This window comes from Ovis canadensis, chromosome 12, assembly GCF_042477335.2.
Source record: "Ovis canadensis isolate MfBH-ARS-UI-01 breed Bighorn chromosome 12, ARS-UI_OviCan_v2, whole genome shotgun sequence".
Classification (NCBI taxonomy): Eukaryota; Metazoa; Chordata; class Mammalia; order Artiodactyla; family Bovidae; genus Ovis; species Ovis canadensis.
The window spans coordinates 13,129,987-13,148,522 of record NC_091256.1 but is presented as its reverse complement, the minus strand read 5'-3'; the positions used below and the strand labels follow the sequence as shown (position 1 = coordinate 13,148,522).

General features: G+C 47.7%; 1 protein-coding gene and 1 long non-coding RNA gene across 11 annotated transcripts in view; one reads left to right on the top strand and one right to left on the bottom strand.

Moving 5' to 3' along the window:
* Positions 1-13,726: 13,726 nt before the first annotated feature.
* On the bottom strand, positions 13,727-17,564 carry LOC138416318 (uncharacterized). Of its 2 annotated transcripts, none has more exons than XR_011247611.1 (4): positions 17,399-17,564; positions 15,020-15,087; positions 14,783-14,910; positions 13,727-13,957 (listed from the first exon to the last, which is right to left on the bottom strand). It is a non-coding gene; the product is annotated as an uncharacterized lncRNA (long non-coding RNA). The 2 variants fall into 2 exon arrangements; XR_011247612.1 differs by lacking the exon at positions 17,399-17,564 and adding an exon at positions 16,138-16,653.
* PLEKHA6 (pleckstrin homology domain containing A6) overlaps positions 16,825-18,536 on the top strand; it is a 142,932-nt gene continuing 141,220 nt past the window's right edge. For all 9 annotated transcript variants that reach the window (XM_069545197.1, XM_069545190.1, XM_069545198.1 and 6 more), the window contains exon 1: positions 16,825-17,433. In XM_069545197.1, the coding sequence (XP_069401298.1) occupies positions 17,351-17,433 (83 nt within the window). In that variant the 5' untranslated portion in view covers positions 16,825-17,350. The remainder of the gene's footprint in view (positions 17,434-18,536) is intronic.

The following is an 18,536-nucleotide window of genomic DNA, read 5'->3' as shown; positions in this document are numbered from 1 at the left end:
GTTGATATTATGTCTTTATTACTGATCTTTCAAGTGATACTATGAGGTTTACTGAAATTTGATCAGTATTATGAAAGGTACTTCTTCATTAGGCAGGATATAATTCATACCCAATTTTCCTAGTTAAGGACTTTTTTTTCAATCAGCTTATTGAGGTATACTTTACATATAAATAAAATGTTACAATTTTCCGTATAAAATTCAATGAGTTTTAAGATTTATGTGCAGTCATGTAAACACTACCACAGTGAAAATATAGAGCATTTCCATCACTCCAAAAAGTTGCCTTATATTCTTTTCTGTTCAGCACCTCTCCAACCTCCAGCTCTCGGCAGTCATCGCTCTGCTTTTTATCATTGTTTCACCTTTTCTAGAATTTTTAAGAATGGCATCGTATATACAGTAGGCACCCTTTTGTGTTTGGCTTCTTTCACTAGTGCAATGCTTTGAGATTCATCTGTGCTGTTTAGTATATCAGCAGTCCATTCTTTTTTTGTTGCTGAGTAGTATTCCATCGTATGAGTATACCACAATTTCCTTATTCATTCCCTAGTTGATGGATGGTTGGTTTGTTTAGTTTATGGCTATTGTGATTAAATTTGCTATGAACATTTGCATATGTTTCTGCAGATGTACATTTTCATTCCTTTTGGATAGATTAAGAATGACATGCTGGATAAAATGAAAACTGTATATATATAACTTTCTAGGAACACTCCCAGGTTTCCAAAGTGGCTGTCCCACTTGGCAGCCAGCATGAGAGACCCAGCTGCTTCCCCCCCTCGCCAGCACTGTACATCATAAATCTTTCCAAGTTTAGCTACTCTAGTGGCTTTGCTGCTGCTAAGTCACTTCAGTCGTGTCTGACTCTGTGCGACCCCTTAGATGGCAGCCCACCAGGCTCCCCCTGTCCCTGGGATTCTCCAGGCAAGAACACTGGAGTGGGTTGCCATTTCCTTCTCCAATGCATGAAAGTGGAAAGTGAAAGTGACGTCGCTCAGTCGTGTCCCACCCTTAGCAACCCCATGGACTGCAGCCCACCAGGCTCCTCCGTCCATGGGATTTTCCAGGCAAGAGTACTGGAGTGGGGTGCCATCGCCTTCTCCATCTTATTTTATTTTATTTTCCATCTTATTTTAGTGTAAATTTTTATTTCCTTGATGTTTAATGATATGCCAAAGCATGTATTCAAATCTTTTGTCCATTTTTTAAACCAAGTTGTGTGTGTGTATATAGAAACTATTTTCTCCTAGTCAGTAGCTTGCATTTTCATTTTCTTAATGTTATTTGAAGAGCAAAATTTTTAATGTTGCTGAAGTCCAGTTTACCGATTTTTCTTCTATGGTGTGTGCTTCTCTTATTGCCCTACCTCATAAATCTTTCTCTAATGCAAAGTCGTAATTATTTTTGCCTATTTCTTTTTCTGGACATTTTATGGTTTTAATTTTGACATTTGTAGTTAACATTCTGTTTGTTTGTTCGTTTTCAAATGGACTTAATTCACTTATTATTTGGCTGCTCCGGGTCTGCATATGGCACAGGCTCTTCGCTGCGGCGCTTCTCTCGCTGCGGCGCTTCTCTCGCTGCGGCGCTTCTCTCGCTGCGGCGCTTCTCTCGCTGCGGCGCTTCTCTCGCTGCGGCGCTTCTCTCGCTGCGGCGCTTCTCTCGCTGCGGCGCTTCTCTCGCTGCGGCGCTTCTCTCGCTGCGGCGCTTCTCTCGCTGCGGCGCTTCTCTCGCTGCGGCGCTTCTCTCGCTGCGGCGCTTCTCTCGCTGCGGCGCTTCTCTCGCTGCGGCACAGGGGGTAGTTGCCCTGCGGCATGTGGGATCTCAGTTCCATGACCAGGAATTGAACCTAGGCCCCCTGCACTGGGAGCTCAGAGTCTCAGGAACCGGACCACTTCGGGAAGTCCCTGAGTTAATTTTTGTATATGATATGAAGTAAGGTTTTGAGATTGATGCTTTTACACACAGATAATAAATTGTTGAAAAGTAACCTTGGCATCTTTGTTAAAAATCAATTGGTTATATTAGGATTTCCCTTGCAGTCCATCGGTTAAGATGCCATGCTTCCAATGCAGGGGGCAAGGGTTCCATCCCTGGTCAGGGAACTAAGATCCCCATATGCTGTATGTATGGGTAAAATAAAATCAACTGATTATATACTATTTCAGGTTCTGTTTCAGTAATTTGTATCTCTGTCCTTACGTAAATGCTACAGTGTCTTGAGTACTGTTAACTTTATAGTAAGTCTTGAAATCACTTTGTTCTTTTTCAACATAGTTTGGCTCTTGTAGGTCCTTTGCATTTCTCTTTGAATCTTAGAAGCAGCTTATTAATTCTTACCAAAAAAAAAAAAAAACCTTAACTAAGGTATTAAATGGGATTACATTGACTTTATAGATTGACACCTTAGCAATATTGTCTTCTGATCCAAAAACAGAGTATATTTCTCCATTTATTTAGGCTTTAAAATTTTTCTATCACCAACGTTTCATAGTTTTTCATATACATATATTTATTTTGATATATTGATCTCGTATCCTGTGACCCTAGAACTTTTACATAGATGATCTTACCTTGGAGAAAGAAATGGCAACCGACTCCAGGATTCTTGCCTGGAGAATCCCAGGGACGGAGGAGCCTGGTGGGCTGCTGTCTATGGGGTCGCACAGAGTCGGACACGACTGAAGCGACTCAGCAGATCATATCTTTGAATAGTAACAGTATATGCCTTTTATTTCTTTTTTCTTATCTTATGGTACTGGTTAGACAGTTAGTACATTTTTGAACGGAAGTTGTGACAGCAAGCAAGCATCATTGCCTGGTCGTTAGGATGGGTGATGTCTTTGTCGTTCCCGGTGCTGGCGATTTATCTCTCTCCTCTTCCCTTTCTTTTTAGTCTGTCGACAGTTTTACCAGTTTTATCAATCTTTAAAAAGAAACAGCATTTGGTTTCATTGATTTCTTTCCCCCTGTTGTTTTTGTTGTACTTTGCTCTGTTTTGTGTTCTAGCCCACTGATTTCTGATTTGTAATCTATTTCCTTCTTTCACATTCTTTGGGTTTGATTGTCTTTCAAATTTCTTAAGGTGGAACTTAAAGCACTGATTCAGAACCTTTCTTTTGTTCTAATGTAACTACCCAATGCTATACGTTTCCCCATAAGCACTGCTCCAGCTGCTTCTCAAATGTGCTCACATGTTGTAATTTCATTTTCATACAGTTCCAGATATTTCCTAATCCCTCACAACAAAGATTTATCCAGGCCCAAATGTCATGTTCGGAGGTGGAGAAACCCACTTTCTTTATTACTTTATACCCAAAGCTCTAGCAGTTTTTCAAGAATAAATACTTCTTATATTGGGGGATGCACCTTTGGTTCATTCCCAGAGCCCTGAGATATTTCTTTTTAACGGTTTGTCCAGTTTTCGGTTTGCTTTTGGTGGAGTGGATGGACAGTCTTGTCACATTGCCATAGCTGTAAGTTTGACCATACTTTTATTTTTAATGCCATCTGTCCTTGTATTAGGCTTCCCTGGTGCCTCAGACGGTAAAGCGTCTGCCTGCAATGCGGGAGACCCGAGTTCGATCCCTGGGGAGGGAAGATCCTCTGGAGAAGGAAATGGCACCCCACTCCAGTACTCTTGCCTGGAGAATCCCACGGACGGAGGAGCCTGGTGGGCTACAGTCCTTGTATTTGGGCTTCCCTGGTGGCTCAGCTGGTAAAGAACCCACATGCGCTGCAGGAGACCTGGGTTTGAGCCATGGCTTGGGAAGATCTCCTGGAGAAGGAACGGCTTCTCAGCATTCCAGTGTTCTGGGCTGGAGAATTCCATGGACTGTATAGTCCTCATATTTCAAGTAGGTTTCCTGTAGACAACATACAGCAGTTTTTTGTTGTTTAGTTGCCCAGTTGTGTACAACTCTTTGTGACCTCTATGGACTGCAGCCCACCAGGCTCCACTGCTCACAGGATTTCCTAGGCAAGAATATGGGAGCGGGTTGCCATTTCCTTCTCCAGGGGATCTTCCCAACCCAGGGATTGAAACCACTTCTCCTGTATGTTGGGTGGATTTTTTTTACTGCTGAGCCACTGGAGAAGGCTGTTATAGTTGCTTTCTTTAAAATGAATAAATAAATTTTGGGGTATTTGTTGCTGCATGGAGGCTTTCTCTAGCTACGGCGAGTGGGGGGCTCCTCTTCATTGTGGAGCTCAGGCTTCTCGTTGCAGTGGCTTCTCTTGCCATGGAGCGCAGGCTCTGGGGTGTGGACTTCATCGTCGCAGCACACAGGTTCAGTAGTTGTGGGGCATGGGCTTAGTTGTTCCACGGAATGTGGGATCTTCCTACACCAGGGATTGAACACATCCCCCATTGTGCCCTGCATTGACAGGTGGATTCCCATCTGCTACACCACCGGGGACGTCCGTACAGTAGTATTTTTAAAACCCAATATGATGATGTCTGCTTTTTAATTGGGAGTATTTAGACCACTTATATTTAATGTAATTATCAATAGAGTTGAATTTAAATTTACTATCTTGCTCTTTGTTTTCTTTATGTCCCATCTGATTTCATCTTTTTTCTCTCTTTTCTTACCTTCTTTTGGATTGAGTATTTTTTTGTGTGTGATTTTATCTACACTATTGACCTATCAGCTATACCTGTTTATCTGATTTCATTTTTGTGGCTCTTGTAATGTTTAAATATACAGGTTAACTCATCACAGTAGATCTTTAAATAATAAAGATTTCATGTGTGTACACACAGAGACTTCATTGACTACACTAAAGCCTTTGTGTGGGTCACAAGAAGCTGGAAAATTCTTAAAAGAGGTAGGCATACCAAACTGCCATACCTGCCTCCTGAGAAATCTGTATGCAGGTCAAGAAGCAACAGTTAGAACTGGACATGAAACAGCGGACTGGTTCCAAACTGGGAAAGGAGTATGACAAAGCTGTATACTGTCCTCCTGCTTATTTAACTTATATGCAGAGTGCATTATGTGAAATGCTGGGCTGGATGAAGCCCAAGCTGGAATCAAGACTGCTGGGAGAAATATCAATAACCTCACATATGCAGATGACACCATCCTTACGGCAGAAAGCGAGGAGGAACTAAAGAGCTCTTGATGAAAGTGAAAGAGGAGAGTGAAAAAGTTGGCTTAAAGCTCAACATTCAGAAAACTAAGATCATGGCATCCGGTCCCATCACTTCATGGCAAATAGATGGGGAAACAATGGAAACAGTAATAGACTTTGTTTTCTTGGTCTCTAAAACCACTGCAGATGGTGACTGCAGCCACAAAATTAAAAGCTTTTCTCCTTGGAAGAAAAGCTATGACAAACCTAGACAGTGTATTTAAAAGCGGAGACATTACTTTGCCAACAAAGGTCCGTCTAGTCAAGGCTATGGTTTTTCCAGTGGTCATGTATGGATGTGAGAGCTGGACTATAAAGAAGCCTGAGTGTCGAAGAATTGATGCTTTTGAACTGTGGTGTTTTAGAAGATTCTTGAGAGTCCCTTGGATTGCAAGGAGATCCATCCAGTCCATCCTAAAGGAAATCAGTCCTGAATATTCATTGGAAAGACTGATACTGAAGCTCCAATACTTTGGCCACCAGATGTGACGAGCTGACTCCTTGGAAAAGACCCTGATGCTGGGAAAGACTGAAGGCAGGAGGAGAAGGGGACGACAGAGGATGACATGGTTGGATGGCATCACCGACTCGATGGACATGAGTTTGAGCAAGCTCTGGGAGTTGGTGAAGGACAGGGAAGCCTGGCGTGCTGCAGTTCATGGGGTCGCAAAGAGTGGACACGACGGGGCGGCTGGACAGCTGCAGCCGCGAGGCCCTCACCGCTGTGTGTGGGCTTGCTCTAGTTGCAGCGCTCAGCTCCTCACTGTGGGTGCTTCGCTTGTTGCGGAGCGCGGGCTCCAGGGAGCACTCAGGCTTCAGCAGTTGTGGCTTGCAGCCTCAGTAGTTCCGGCTCACGGGCTCCAGAGTGCGGGCTAACCCTTTATTTTTGAATGATATTTTCACTAGCCAAAGAATTCTAGGTTAATTTTTTTTTTCTTTCGGTACTTTAACGATGTCACTCCATTGCCTCGTCCAGCTCCTAAACTCTTTGAGTCCCTGGTTTTGTGCTAGGTCCCTTGGGGTTAAAATGTTACACACAGCACTTGTCTCCTCAAGTTAACAGTTTCAGTTTACCTTTTCCCAGTAACAATTCTGACCTTGCTTTTGGGAACATAGCCTGCTATTGCTATTAAGATCATAACCATGTGTAATGTACCGTTATTTCTTTTCACCTGAGGGGTTATATACTGGCTCATCACCTCCCTTTGACTCTGATCCTAACGTTACTTCCTCTGGATTCTGTTTTTCTCTGTCCTCCTTCCAGAGCACACAGTCTTCGCTTCCTGTTCCATCTAAGTGGCAGTTTAAAGGATCAGACCTCTCTGGTTTCCTTCCTAGGGCTCTTTCTAGTGCTGTAATGGAAACCTAGGCATTGATCCAGGCAGACCTGGGCTTGAATTCCAGTTTCCCATTTCCACCAGCTGTGTGCCCTTGAATATTAAGGGGTCATGCCTAAAATTTGAATAATAGTAATACCTCTCAGAGAAGTTGGGAGGACTAAATTAGATAATGTATGAACAGTTCTTAGTACCATATTTGACATATAATAATACCAACTAATGTATATTATGTGATATGTGTATATATCTCCCGATTTATGGATGAGGGACCTGACGCATAGTAACCTACCCAAGGTTACACAGCTAGGGTATGGCAGAGAACTGGGAGTTAAGCCCTGATTGGTTCCAGAGTCCATACTTTTAACTATGATGCTTCACTCATTCTCTCAGTAAATATTAATAGAAATGGGGTTGGCGTTTGTTGGAGGAAGAGGGGAGTTAAAGGATAGGGAGGCAAAGGACACTTCAAGTAGAAAAAAATGGGTTTAGAGAAAAGGTAGACATGGAAGAATATAGAGAGCATGTTGGAGAAATTTCTAATAAGCTGGTTAAACTGGGTTAGGTTCTATGGGATGGAGGATAGGTTTGTTATGCAGGGTCTGAATGCTAGAGTACTTTGAAAGCCATGCTAAGCAGTGTGGTCTGTTTGCTTCTACAAAAAGTGTCAAGCCAGCCAGGCAGTGACATGGTCAGACTGGTTCCTTAGGAATGACTCTTGGGTCATTTGGTGGCTGGACTGAACTGAGAAGAAGCCAGAAGAGAGATCAAGTGGAATGTTCTTGTACAAGTATAGGTAGGAAGCAATGAGCTCAACCAGAGAGATGGCTAGACTGGAAACGGAGAGTTGGGGAGTCACGAAGGTATTATAGTTGACAGGACTCAGTGACTGATCAGATGAAGGAGGAGAAATTATAATGGACCAGCTTTACTGTGTTTGGCGACAAAGAGGAAGGTGATGTTTAATAAGCATCTCAAACTTAATACATCTTCAAATTAGTTTTCCCTGAGTCCTCGTTATCTCAGAATACGGTCCAATTAACAATCACTCCATTTCTTGGCCCCTCAAGCCTAGGAGCAGTATGACCAACTGTCCTGATTTGCTTGGGACCCTGGGTTGGGAAAGATCTCTTGGGGAAGGGAATGGCTACGCACTCCAGCATTCTTGCCTGGAGAATTCCGTGGACAGAGGAGCCTGGCGGGCTCCAGTCCCGGGGTCATAAAGAGTCAGACATGACTGAGCGACTGACACTGCCACTTCTGTCCTGGTTTTAGTTCTGATAACTCCACGCCCCAGGAAACGCCTCCGCCTCAGGCCAGCAGAGATTGTTGGTCATCCTAACCCAAAAGTCACCTAGGTTTCCATTTCTCACAATCAACTGGATCTCCCTCCCTCCAGATACCCCCCCCTCCCCTTTCCACCTACACTGCCGCCTGGCCCATGCCTCCACTGTGTCCTGCCTACAAGGAGCAGGCAGTCGGATCTGTGCGTCTGAAGCCCAGGGGAGAGGTCAGACTCGAGCAGAAACTCGGGAACCAGCAGCATGCGGAAGAGATTTGAAACAAGGGAGGAAGGACTTGCCTATGCTCCAGGGGTTGAGAATCTGCCTGGAAATGCAGGGCACACGGGTGTGATACCTAGTTGGGAGGTTGGGGAGCTAAGATCACACATGCTGCAGGCAGCTAAGCCTGCACACCACAACGAAAGACCCCACATGTGGCAATTAAGACAAGTTGCAGCGCCAGTAAATAACTAAACATTAAAACAAAAAAAAGTCGAGGAGATTGCCTAGAGAGAGTGGGTAGACAGTATGCAGAGTACAGAAGCAGGCCAGGGTGGAGTTTGGTGGAGCTGGAATAGTCCAACATTTTGAGGTTAAACAGAGAAGTTGTAACCCAAGTTTAAGAAGCAAGAGCCAGTGAAGTGGGAGATAAACCAGGGAAATGTGGTGTCATGAAGGCCTGGGGGAAAACAAAGCTCCAGGCAGGTTGTGGTGGCCAACTGTGTCAAATCCTGGACAAACAAGTAGGTTTAGAAGAGAGTTCCTGTTCCCAAAGAGTTTCAGTCCAGGGAACTAGGAAAGTGAGCTCTCACATACGAGGAGTACTGTAACAGCGGCAGACGTGGGACACGTGGCCAGTGCAGAGGGCTTCTTCCTGGGCTGTGATTTCAAGGGGAATTGAAGAAGAAAAGACAGAAGGATTCTTCAGGCCAAGAGGGCCACAGACACAAAGGATAATCAACTGTAGGGTTTCAGGATGGCTGGGGTGTAGAGGGTGAAACAGACACGGCACCCATTGCAGGCAGGAGAGAGGGCAGAACTGTCAGCAGGAGGGTCACCTAAGGCGAGACAGAAGATGGTCTGCTGGATTTGGCAACCTGGAAATAAATGCTCATTTTTGTCAGACAAATTCTAACCATTTTCAAGGAGCCAAGGGAACAGAAACCAGATTGTGAGTAACTGGAAATAAGGGATTAGACACGCCAAGGACATAGGGCATTCCTTTAAGAAACTTGAAGTGAATGGAAGGAGAAAGTGGTGATAAGGTAATTGGGATGGGGAGTAGGGGGTTGGCATGGGGCTTTTTTTTTTTTTTAAGGCAGAATTCTTGAACTTCATTATAGGCTTTAGGGAAAGAACTGGAAGAGGGAGAAGCTTGAAAATATAGGGAAGAAGAGATCATTGATTTGAGTAAGATTTCTGAAGGGCTTCCCAGGGGGCACTAGTGGTGAAGAACCCGCCTGCTAATGCAGGAGGCATCAGGGACAAGGGTTCAGTTGCTGGTCAGGAAGAACCCCTGGAGGAGAAAATGGCAACCTGCTCCAGTACTCTTGCCTGGAGAATCCCATGGACAGAGGAGCCTGGCGAGGAACCGGTAAGAATGAGAACAGGAAAATGTAACTGCGGAGAGGAGGCAAGAGAGACAGATGGGTAGAAATATAGACAATGTTGTAACAATAGGCATAGGGAGACTGCAGAGAAGGTGTTCTAGGTTAGGGTGGGGTCTTCCTTACGGCCTTTATTTTCTCTTGGAATAATGACGGTCTGCTGCTGAGAGTGACTACAGACACAGGAGGAGGCCTGTGGGAGTCTGGAGAGTGTGAATGAGAGGGGCATCAATTTGTTTAATTCCTACAGTGGCTTGGTAAGATATTTTTCTAGGCATTGGAGCAGAAAAGGTGGGCAGATTAATTCCAAGTGGAGTTTTCAGCAGCGTAACAGCTGAGAGCACATGCGCTAGAATCTTGGTTAGTGAGGGGATAAAGTCACAGGCCGAGAGCTCGAGTAGAGCGGCGCAGGAAGCGAAGCGAGCGATAGAGTAGGAGGAAAGTCAGGAGGCTAAAGGTGCTGACCACGGGCTTGCAAAGTCGGACACGACTGGAGCGACTGAGCACAAAGGTACTGCAGGAGGCAAGGAGCACGCGTAAAGGAAGGAAAGTAAAGAGGGCATTAAAAGAACTGAAACCATGGTCGGAACGTGGGATATCAGAGGTTTGTCTTCCAGATAGGAGTAAATCCGAGTCGTGAGAAAGTCCAAGGAATGGCCTTGGGTGTGATTGACTGACTGCAGTGGAGGTGAATGTCCCTGGAACTGCAGAGATTAAGGTGTCGCGAGTTTAGGACACTGAGTAGTTTCTTCCCATCAGCACTGAAATTCCCCAAAATGAAAGGGAGACAGGAATGTGGAGGATGATGGTGAGCCAGAAGCCAGCGTAGAAGCCTGACCAGCAGGTTGGCGAGCGACAGAGATGGGAGAAGGAACAGGTCGGTTGAAGGCTGGAATGGTTTCAGAGATACAGGCATAGTGGTGCCTTGTAAGTTTATTGAACTAAACTGAACCAAAGTGCTGTGATCGTTCCAGGAAACGCCAAAGTCAGCACGAGCTGCCATTCTCTAGAAAACCCCCAGATCAGACTTTAAAGTCAGTGCAGGAAGAGCATTGCCCAAGGTGTCGATTCAGGAAGAGACCCAGAGAGGAAATGGAAGCGGCTCCAGGTCCCGCCTGCCCGTGTCTGCCTGTGATGATAGCCTGCTTCGTTCTCTCAGGCCTGCCCCACCCGCCCTCCACGCCGCGGCTCTGGGGAGCTGCCAGCGCCCGGTGTTTGCCCAGGACACAGTCCTGGAGGAGAAGTCAGACAGCCATCTCGGGCTGGCCTCCTTCCCAGGAGAAGCCAGCACAGGGACAGAGACGAGGCTTGAAGGAAGCACGTTTCGGGCGCTCCTCTCCGTGCTGAGCAAGGGCTCATTAGCGAAAACGATCATCTTCCAGGGCCCTTCTCAGACCAACCGCAAAATAACTTGAGCGGTCTCTCCACGCTCTCCCCAGGAGTACAAGTCTCTTCCTGCTCAGACAGAACCCAGCCTAACCTCAGCCTTTCTGGAACACAGGCAACATTTGCACACTCCTCCTCCTCGTGAGTGACGTGAACGCACTCAAGGCTCACTTTCAGGACGCGGTTCTCTCGTTTGCCTCCTACTTCATTAGCCACTTGGGATTGAGTCTTTTGTTCAGGTTCCTTCTCATTAACACGACCTCTAAAAAGTAGTGTGTCTTGGTTCTCAGCCCTTGATCTCTGCCTCCTCCCTACTCACATTTTCTTTGTGATCTCAACTTGCTTCATGGTGTTAATACCATCTAGCCACTGAAAAATACCAAATCTCCCTACTCCTGGCACAGACGCTAATCTCATACACGCTGTTATCTCCTTGGCATCTCTGCCTGGGTATCTCAGGCGTCTCCAGCATGGCGTGCTCAGAGCTGAAGGGGTTCCCCCTCTCCCTGCCATGCCTGCTCTTTCTGCAGCTGACTCCCGTCTCCGTCAGCGGCAACTCTGTACTTTCTGATGCTCAGGCCAAGTCCCTCATAGTCAGGTAGCAGGAAACCTTGGAAGTGAGCCTTGAGAGCATTCTCATCACTCACAAAGAAAAGGAAAGGGCAAATCGTGCGTGCATTCTCTTTCTCTCACAGTCCAATTACAATCTATAAGCAATTTCTAGCAATTCTACCTTTAAAAGATGCTCAGAATCTGACGGTTTCTCACTGCTTCTATCCACCAACACAACGATCCAAACCATCATTGTATCTTGCTTGGATTATTGCAGTAGCCTCATAACTGGAACCTGTTTCTGCTCTACCTCAAATAGCCGCTAGAATGATCCTCTAAGAGAGTCATTAAATGATAATGATCCTGTCTCCTACACTCAAACCTCCAGTAGTTCCCCATCTCATTTAGAATAGCAGCTGGTCTTCTTCCCGTAATCTGGAATAATTTAGCTTCTCCCACTGGCCCCCACCCCACTGGTCCTCATCTCCTTTGCCTCGTTTATTCCGCTTCAGCCATGCTGGCCTCATTATTTCACAAACATTCCAAGGATATTCCTGCCTCGGGGCCTTTGCACTTATTCTTTCCTCTGCTTGGAACATGTTTCCCCAGAGGCACATGGTTTGCTCTCTCTTCCTTCAAGTCTTTGTTCAAATGTCCTTCTGTTTAATGAAACCTTTGCTGCCAACCCTATATGAAATCTATGGGATATAAGATAGCAGCATCCGCTACTCTTTACTCTTTCCATTTTTCTCCATAGACTCATTGTCCTCCAAGACTATGTATTTATTAAATCTAAATTCCATGTGAGCAAGGACTTTTCTGTTTTATTCACTCTTGGATCCTCTGTACCTAGAAGAATATTGGGGTCACAGAAGGTACTCAGCAAATATCTGTGGAACAAATGTAATTCAGTTCAACCGGCTGTAGAGAAATGTCAGGATTCCACAATCCTCTGGTTACCAGCATCAGTTCAACAATTTTTTTATAACAAAACGTGCCACTCTCAAGATTTCCCTGGTGGTCCAGAAGTTAAGGATCTGCTCCACAACGCCGGGGACAAGGGTATGATCCCTGGGTGGGGAACATGGACTCCACATGCCAGGAGCAGCGGGGCCCGCGGGCCTGCATGCCGCAGCTACAGGCCTGCACACTGCAGCCGCTGAGAGCCACACGATCCAAGAGCCAACACAGGCCAAGGAGCAGACAGAATAAGCACTAAAAACCCCACCTCTCTAAAGCCTTCATCAAATCACCACTGCTATCAAGCAACTGGTTTGGGCTCTTGCATGTTTACATAGTCGTATATCTATTAATAATCCCAGCAGAGAGGGCCTTGATTTCTTTTCCTTTGCTTCCTAGTTCCTGTAAAATAATTAACAGTGGCTAGTGACCTAGCCTGCTGCATAGCTATTAAACACCAGCACTCAACAAAAACTATTGTTGTGGTTATTCTTTAACAGAGCAGAGGAATCAGTTATAATTATCTTATAACTGTGAGTCTCTTGGCCAAGTATGTTTAAATGATAAAGCAAATGCCTTTAAATATAGCTTTCTACTGATCAGGTTCTCGGGAGACCTGAGCTGTGGTCCCAACTCTCCTGAGGAACTGCCACAACTCCGGGTACTTTTCCTGAGTTCTCTAGTACCCTTTAGAGGGAAATTATAGACTTTGACCAGATGGGCACAAATGACCTTTCCTTGATCGAAAATTATTAGATTATTAGATTATTGGAAGAGTTCACATTCTGAAGTCAGTAGAAGTGCAGGTGGTTATCTCATTGACTTTCTCAAAGAAACATTGGTTACAACAGAGCAACAGGGCCACAGGACACTGTGACCTTTGTCCTGGCTAGGGCTTTTTCAGTTGTCAGGGACAGGAACTGGCTGGAGCAAACAAGGGTGTTTCTGGGCACCTTCAAGTAGAAGCCCCAGTGATAGGGCCTCTTCTGGTAAGCTGGTCCTGGGGCTCAGGGATACGAGGACACAGTGTGTCTGCATCTTCTGGTCCACTTTCTCCTGGACTGGACTCGCTCTCAGCAAGCTTCCCCTCAGAAAGACCCCAGCAGCACCAAAGTGACACCTGCCCGCTTGGACTCCAAGAGAGAAAGGGCTTCTTCCCAGGAGATCTAGGATCTTCTTAAATCAGTCTCACTGGTCTGGTCTGAGTCATCTGTGCTTTCCCGAACCAATGGAGCTGGGGTGAGTGTGGGGGCAGCCCATCCAACCCACACGGACAGTCAGTGGCAAAAAAGCTAGACATCAAAAGGAAGCTCCAGGGGCTATTGACAGAAGAAAGGAGGCTGGATATGGGACAAGTAAAAATAACAGACATTTATTTCAGTCCTCGGTAACTTATTATTTTCTTATAGGTACTGTGTGAATTTACCAAGATGCTATAACAAATTACCTCAAACTGGCTGGCTTAAAACAAAAAAGCATTTATTTTCTCACAGTTCTGGATTCCGGAAGACTGAAATTGAAGCGTTAGGGCCACACTTCCTCTGCAGGCTCGGGGGGAGAGCTCCTGCGTCTCTCCCGGGTTCTGGTGACTGCCGCCATCCCTGGCTCTGTGCCGGCTTCCCGCCAGCCTCGGCCCCTGTGGCCACATTGCCTCCTGCTCTCTGTCTGTCTCACGTCTCCTCCTGCTTCTCTCCTATAAGGACATGTGTCATTGAATTTAGGGCCCACCCCGAATAATCCGGGATAATCTCCTCATCTCCAGATCCTTATCTTGATTACATCCAAGTAAGGTCACATTCATGGGCTCCAGGGATTTGACAGGAACAGTTTCTGGGGAGCTGTTTTTCAGCCTACCGCTGGAACCACGCCAGAAGCATGATAACATTCAAGTGACTGACTTAAGCTCTCAAAATATATGAGAGAATCAGAATCACTTCTAAATATCTCTGATATATTTTATCCACATGCTTTGTTGCTTTTAAAGAGATAAAATTTACTGTAAGGAAAAAACAAACAACTAAATTTCTGACTTAACTGCAAAGCAGGTAAGGTTTTCATTCCAACATATCTCTCCTGCCTTCTTCCGGGTAATTGTTGAACCAATACCTATTTTTATTTGAGTTTTCTACTCTTTCTGAATTGTCTTTAGTTTCTTTGCTAAAGAAAGTTTCTTTGCTTAGCAGTATCAATCCTGATCATAATTAATAAACAAGAACTAGAATATAAAGAGTCATTGGAGAGAATACACCACAGTTAGACAGTGTTTTCAAACCTGATTTCTTATTCCAAACGAGTAAAAAACATTCAAAATCTCAACCACTTGCTCTTTTTTTTTGGTCTAGGTAAATGTTCCAAGGAACCCCAGGCCAGATTAGAGACAAACAAGACAAAAATCTTTTGAAGAAATCCTCAGGAGCCCCTGCTCCTCCAAGAAGACAGTGGTGTAATACATGTTTTCAAAAACATGTCATACTGTTCCCTATTTCCACCCACCCTCAGCCCAAGAAGCCGCACTTACCGGTTGCTCAGGTTGGACAGGGAGCGCTCTGGTTGCTGGTATTTTCCCTGGAGGCATCTTGGCAGCAGTCCTGGTGGTTCAGATCCTCTGATGTCATAGGGGTGGGCAGGTGGCTCTGGTGGATGGGCCTTAACAGGTGTTTCACAAGGTTGGGGGTGGGGGACCGGTGAGGAGTCTGACCCCTTGCCGCTCCCAGACCCCTCAATTCAGGAGCTACGAAGGGGCATGCCTCTTCACCTGTGCTTCTCAGAGGCAGCTCTCCTTTACTGTCAAATGCCGCTTTCGTCACTAAGAACATGTAGGATCTGAAAAGGGAGAAAAGAGTTGGGTATTATGGGATTTTGTTCCTTTTTGCTTCTGGAGAATGGGCCTCAACTGGCACCAAGAATCAGCCTGTATGTTGGCAGAGTGAATTTCCAGTGTTGGAGGTAGAATCATGCAATGGAAAGAGTTCTGGCCTGGACATTGGGCAGAGCCTTGCTCAGTGACATGAACTTTCCCTTCACTTCTTTGCTCTTCTGCTTCCTAAATTTAAGTCAAGAGGCCAGGATGAGATATTCTTTGGGGCATCTCGTGGCTTCAGTATCTACCAGATGTATACACATTACACCTAGATTGAGCCTTTAGGATTCCTGAGAAGGCTCACTGGTTGTTCTTTTTTCCAGAAAGCTCTCCCCACATACACCCGGATGTTGCTGGTGGTTCTATTTATCTGGCCCCTAAATAGGGTCCAAAAGTACAAGATTGTGGTTAGAGTTAAGGGCCATTTCTGCTTAGGATAGTATCAGTCATTCATCAAATATAAATTGTGCGTCCCAGGTAGGTGCTGGGGCTGTAAAGATGAATCAAATGGAGCCCCTGCTCTGAGCGACACGCAGAGCCCCTGCTCTGAAGGAGACGGATAAGTAAACCAAGGTTGTGTTATAGTGTGGTAAGCTCCACTGTACATATGCTCCGTCATGCCCAACTCTGTGTGACCCGATGGACTGCAACCTGCCAGACTCGTCTATCCGTGGAATTCTCCAGGCAAGAATACTGGAGTAGGTCGCCATTTCCTTCTCCAGATAAGCTCCACTACAGGGTCATTAACAAAGTTACATGACACGTAGAGGATACACAGATAAATCTGCCTGGAGTGGAATCGAGAATGGCTTTCTGGAGTAGGTGACACACGGGTTGATACCAAAGGGATGAGCAGGAATCACCTGGGTAGGACAGGCATCATGTCCCTCAGAATGCTTACAGCAAACTTGCTCATTCAACAGATACTTGCCAACTGCGACACACTGCTTCCTCTAAAGACAGGTATCTAATTATTCCCTTGGGTCTGACACATGGATTAGGACAGTGTTTACCTAATGGGAGCCTCAGGGGCAGGTCCCGAGTAAGCTGGGAAAGCTGACAGGAGCCCAGCTTTGATGCAGACCACAGACAGCAGGACTGCCGGTTCAGTCGCTCAGTCACCGTCCAGCTCTCTGCAGCCCCTTGGACCGCAGAACTGCGGGTTCCAGCAATTCCATTTTGATACCTAGTACTGAATGCTTGCGATCTATGTTCCGCACCTGGAACACATTCCCTCCTTCCCTCCTTTCTTTCTTTCTTTTTCTTTCCTTCCCTTTTCTGCACTAATTAGGCATGTAACGCTGTTGCTTTCTGAGAGCATCTGAAGGTCTCGCTCTGATTCTTCCTTAGTCATGGCAGGCTTCTTAGAGGAAGTACTCAGAAAGACAGGTAAGTAAGGACTAGCTTGACTCATGAGGTTGACATTCTAGCCAGAAGGGGCCCCTCGCTACTCACAGCCGTGCCAGCCTTCCCTGCATCTGACCTTTGTTCCCCTGCTAACCTCCCGCCGAGCAGAACCAGGTCTGATCACTTCCCCCTTTCGGGTCAGAGGCTGGACGTGTCCCTGCGGTTCAGGGCTCCCATCTCTGTCCGCCAGGCGGGTGCCCCCCGCGCCGGGAGCCGGGACTCGGGGCCCGCGGGCCGCGGCGGACCTGGGCGGCCGGGAGCGGCCCTCGGGGCGGCGCGGGGCCCCGCCCTCCGCTGGCCGGGCGGCGGCCGCGTGCGGGCCGGGAGCCGGGCGGCAGCGCCCTCGCCCGCGCCTGGCGCCCCGCGCCCTCCGGGGAGCGTCCTCCGGCTCGCGCGCTCTCCCGCTCGGCCCCGCCGGCCGCCCGGCCGCGGCGAGCAGACGGGCCCGAGCCCTCGGCGCTGCCCGCGGGCCGCCCGCGCGAGCGGGGCGGCGGAGCCCCTCCGCGCTAATTGCCCGTCATTAAGTTCAGGAGACGGCGGGAGCGGAGCGCCGGCTCCGGGGGCGGCGCGCGTCTGCGGCCGGGCGCGCTCGGCCCCGCCGGGGTTAATCTTCCGCTCCCTGCCGCCCGGCTGGCGGCCAGCTGCCTCCAGCGAGAGGCCGGAGCCCCGGGCCAGGGAGCCGGGCGCACCGCCTGGACCCGCGCCCCCGTCGCCGCCTCGAGGAGCAGCAGGAGTGGGGGGCTCGCCGTAGCCCCCCCGCCCGCCTCCCGGCCCGACGCCCCGGTGCGCAGGGAGCCGGAGGGGCTGCGGGACTCCGAGATGGCCGATGAGATTGACTGGCTGGACTTGCCCGGCCGGTGGACCTACGGAGTTGACCGCGGTGGGAGAGTCTTCTTCATCAAGTATGTGAGCCCCCGTCATTTTCTCTCCCCCTCTCTCCTTTCCAAGTTGTCCAACTTGAAAGGCAGCAGGGCTGGGGACCCGCCGGAGAGGCCGGGTCGGGGGAGCGGTGGCTGGAGCAACCCGCATGACTAATAAGTTGATCGCTGTGCCTGTTTGAATGTGGCCCCCGCCTTTCCCCAGCGGGTCAAGGTCCAGCAGAGGCTCAGCACTCCCTGCCCTGGAGAGGCAGGCCAGGTGCTGGCTTTGCCCTCTCCCCTCGCTGCCGGCAGAACGGGGCCCCCGAGGAGAACGGCTGGACCTGGTGCCCAGCGCGCAGGTCTTCCCTTCCAGCACTGGTGGCTGACAGGGCCCACGGAGGGTCCTTTCTTCCTTGTGCCCACCCCAACCTTTCCTACAGGAAGACGTGGGCTAAGTGCCAACATCCCAGGAGACCCTCTCCTGCCGCCCCCGCAGTCCGCCCCCCAACCAGGGGCACTCAGGGCTGCCCAGATGGCAGCCCCTCCCCTCCAGCACCTTTACGGGGCTGTGGTCAAGGAGAAGAACGTGCCCACAATACACCTGGCATTCTTTAGAGAGGGAGGCTCTGCTGCTCTCCGTAATATATTAGCACTGTTATATTAATTTCATCAACCAAAATGGCTCTGGCTTAATCTCATTATAACAGAGTGACTCTGCGGACGCTGTTTTGGCCTGCTTCTCCTACAGGTATCTTTTGCCAGGATAGAAATCTCCTGATAATATAGCAAGCCTAGAAGCACAGCATTTGAACTGTTACCCACCCATGATGGGTTTTCCCTTTCTCAAGATAGCTGCTCACAGAACATTAGAGCTGAAAGGAAGCTTGGATGCAACCCCCTCCTGTTTCAGATGGGAGGTGAGCGAGCTCTGCAGAGATGGAGAGTACTTGGCTGAGATGAAACCACTTGTTAATCAGAGCTCCCACCAAGCCCAGAGCGCAGTGCCTTCCTTGTGTTCCAAAGTGCCTTTGCAGGAGTGCAGGCAGCCAGTGGTTTTCTTGTTGGTGTTACTGTTTCCACGTTTGCTATAGGCTTTTCTTCCGTAGTTATGACAATGATCAAAGTTGATGTTATAATTATACTAT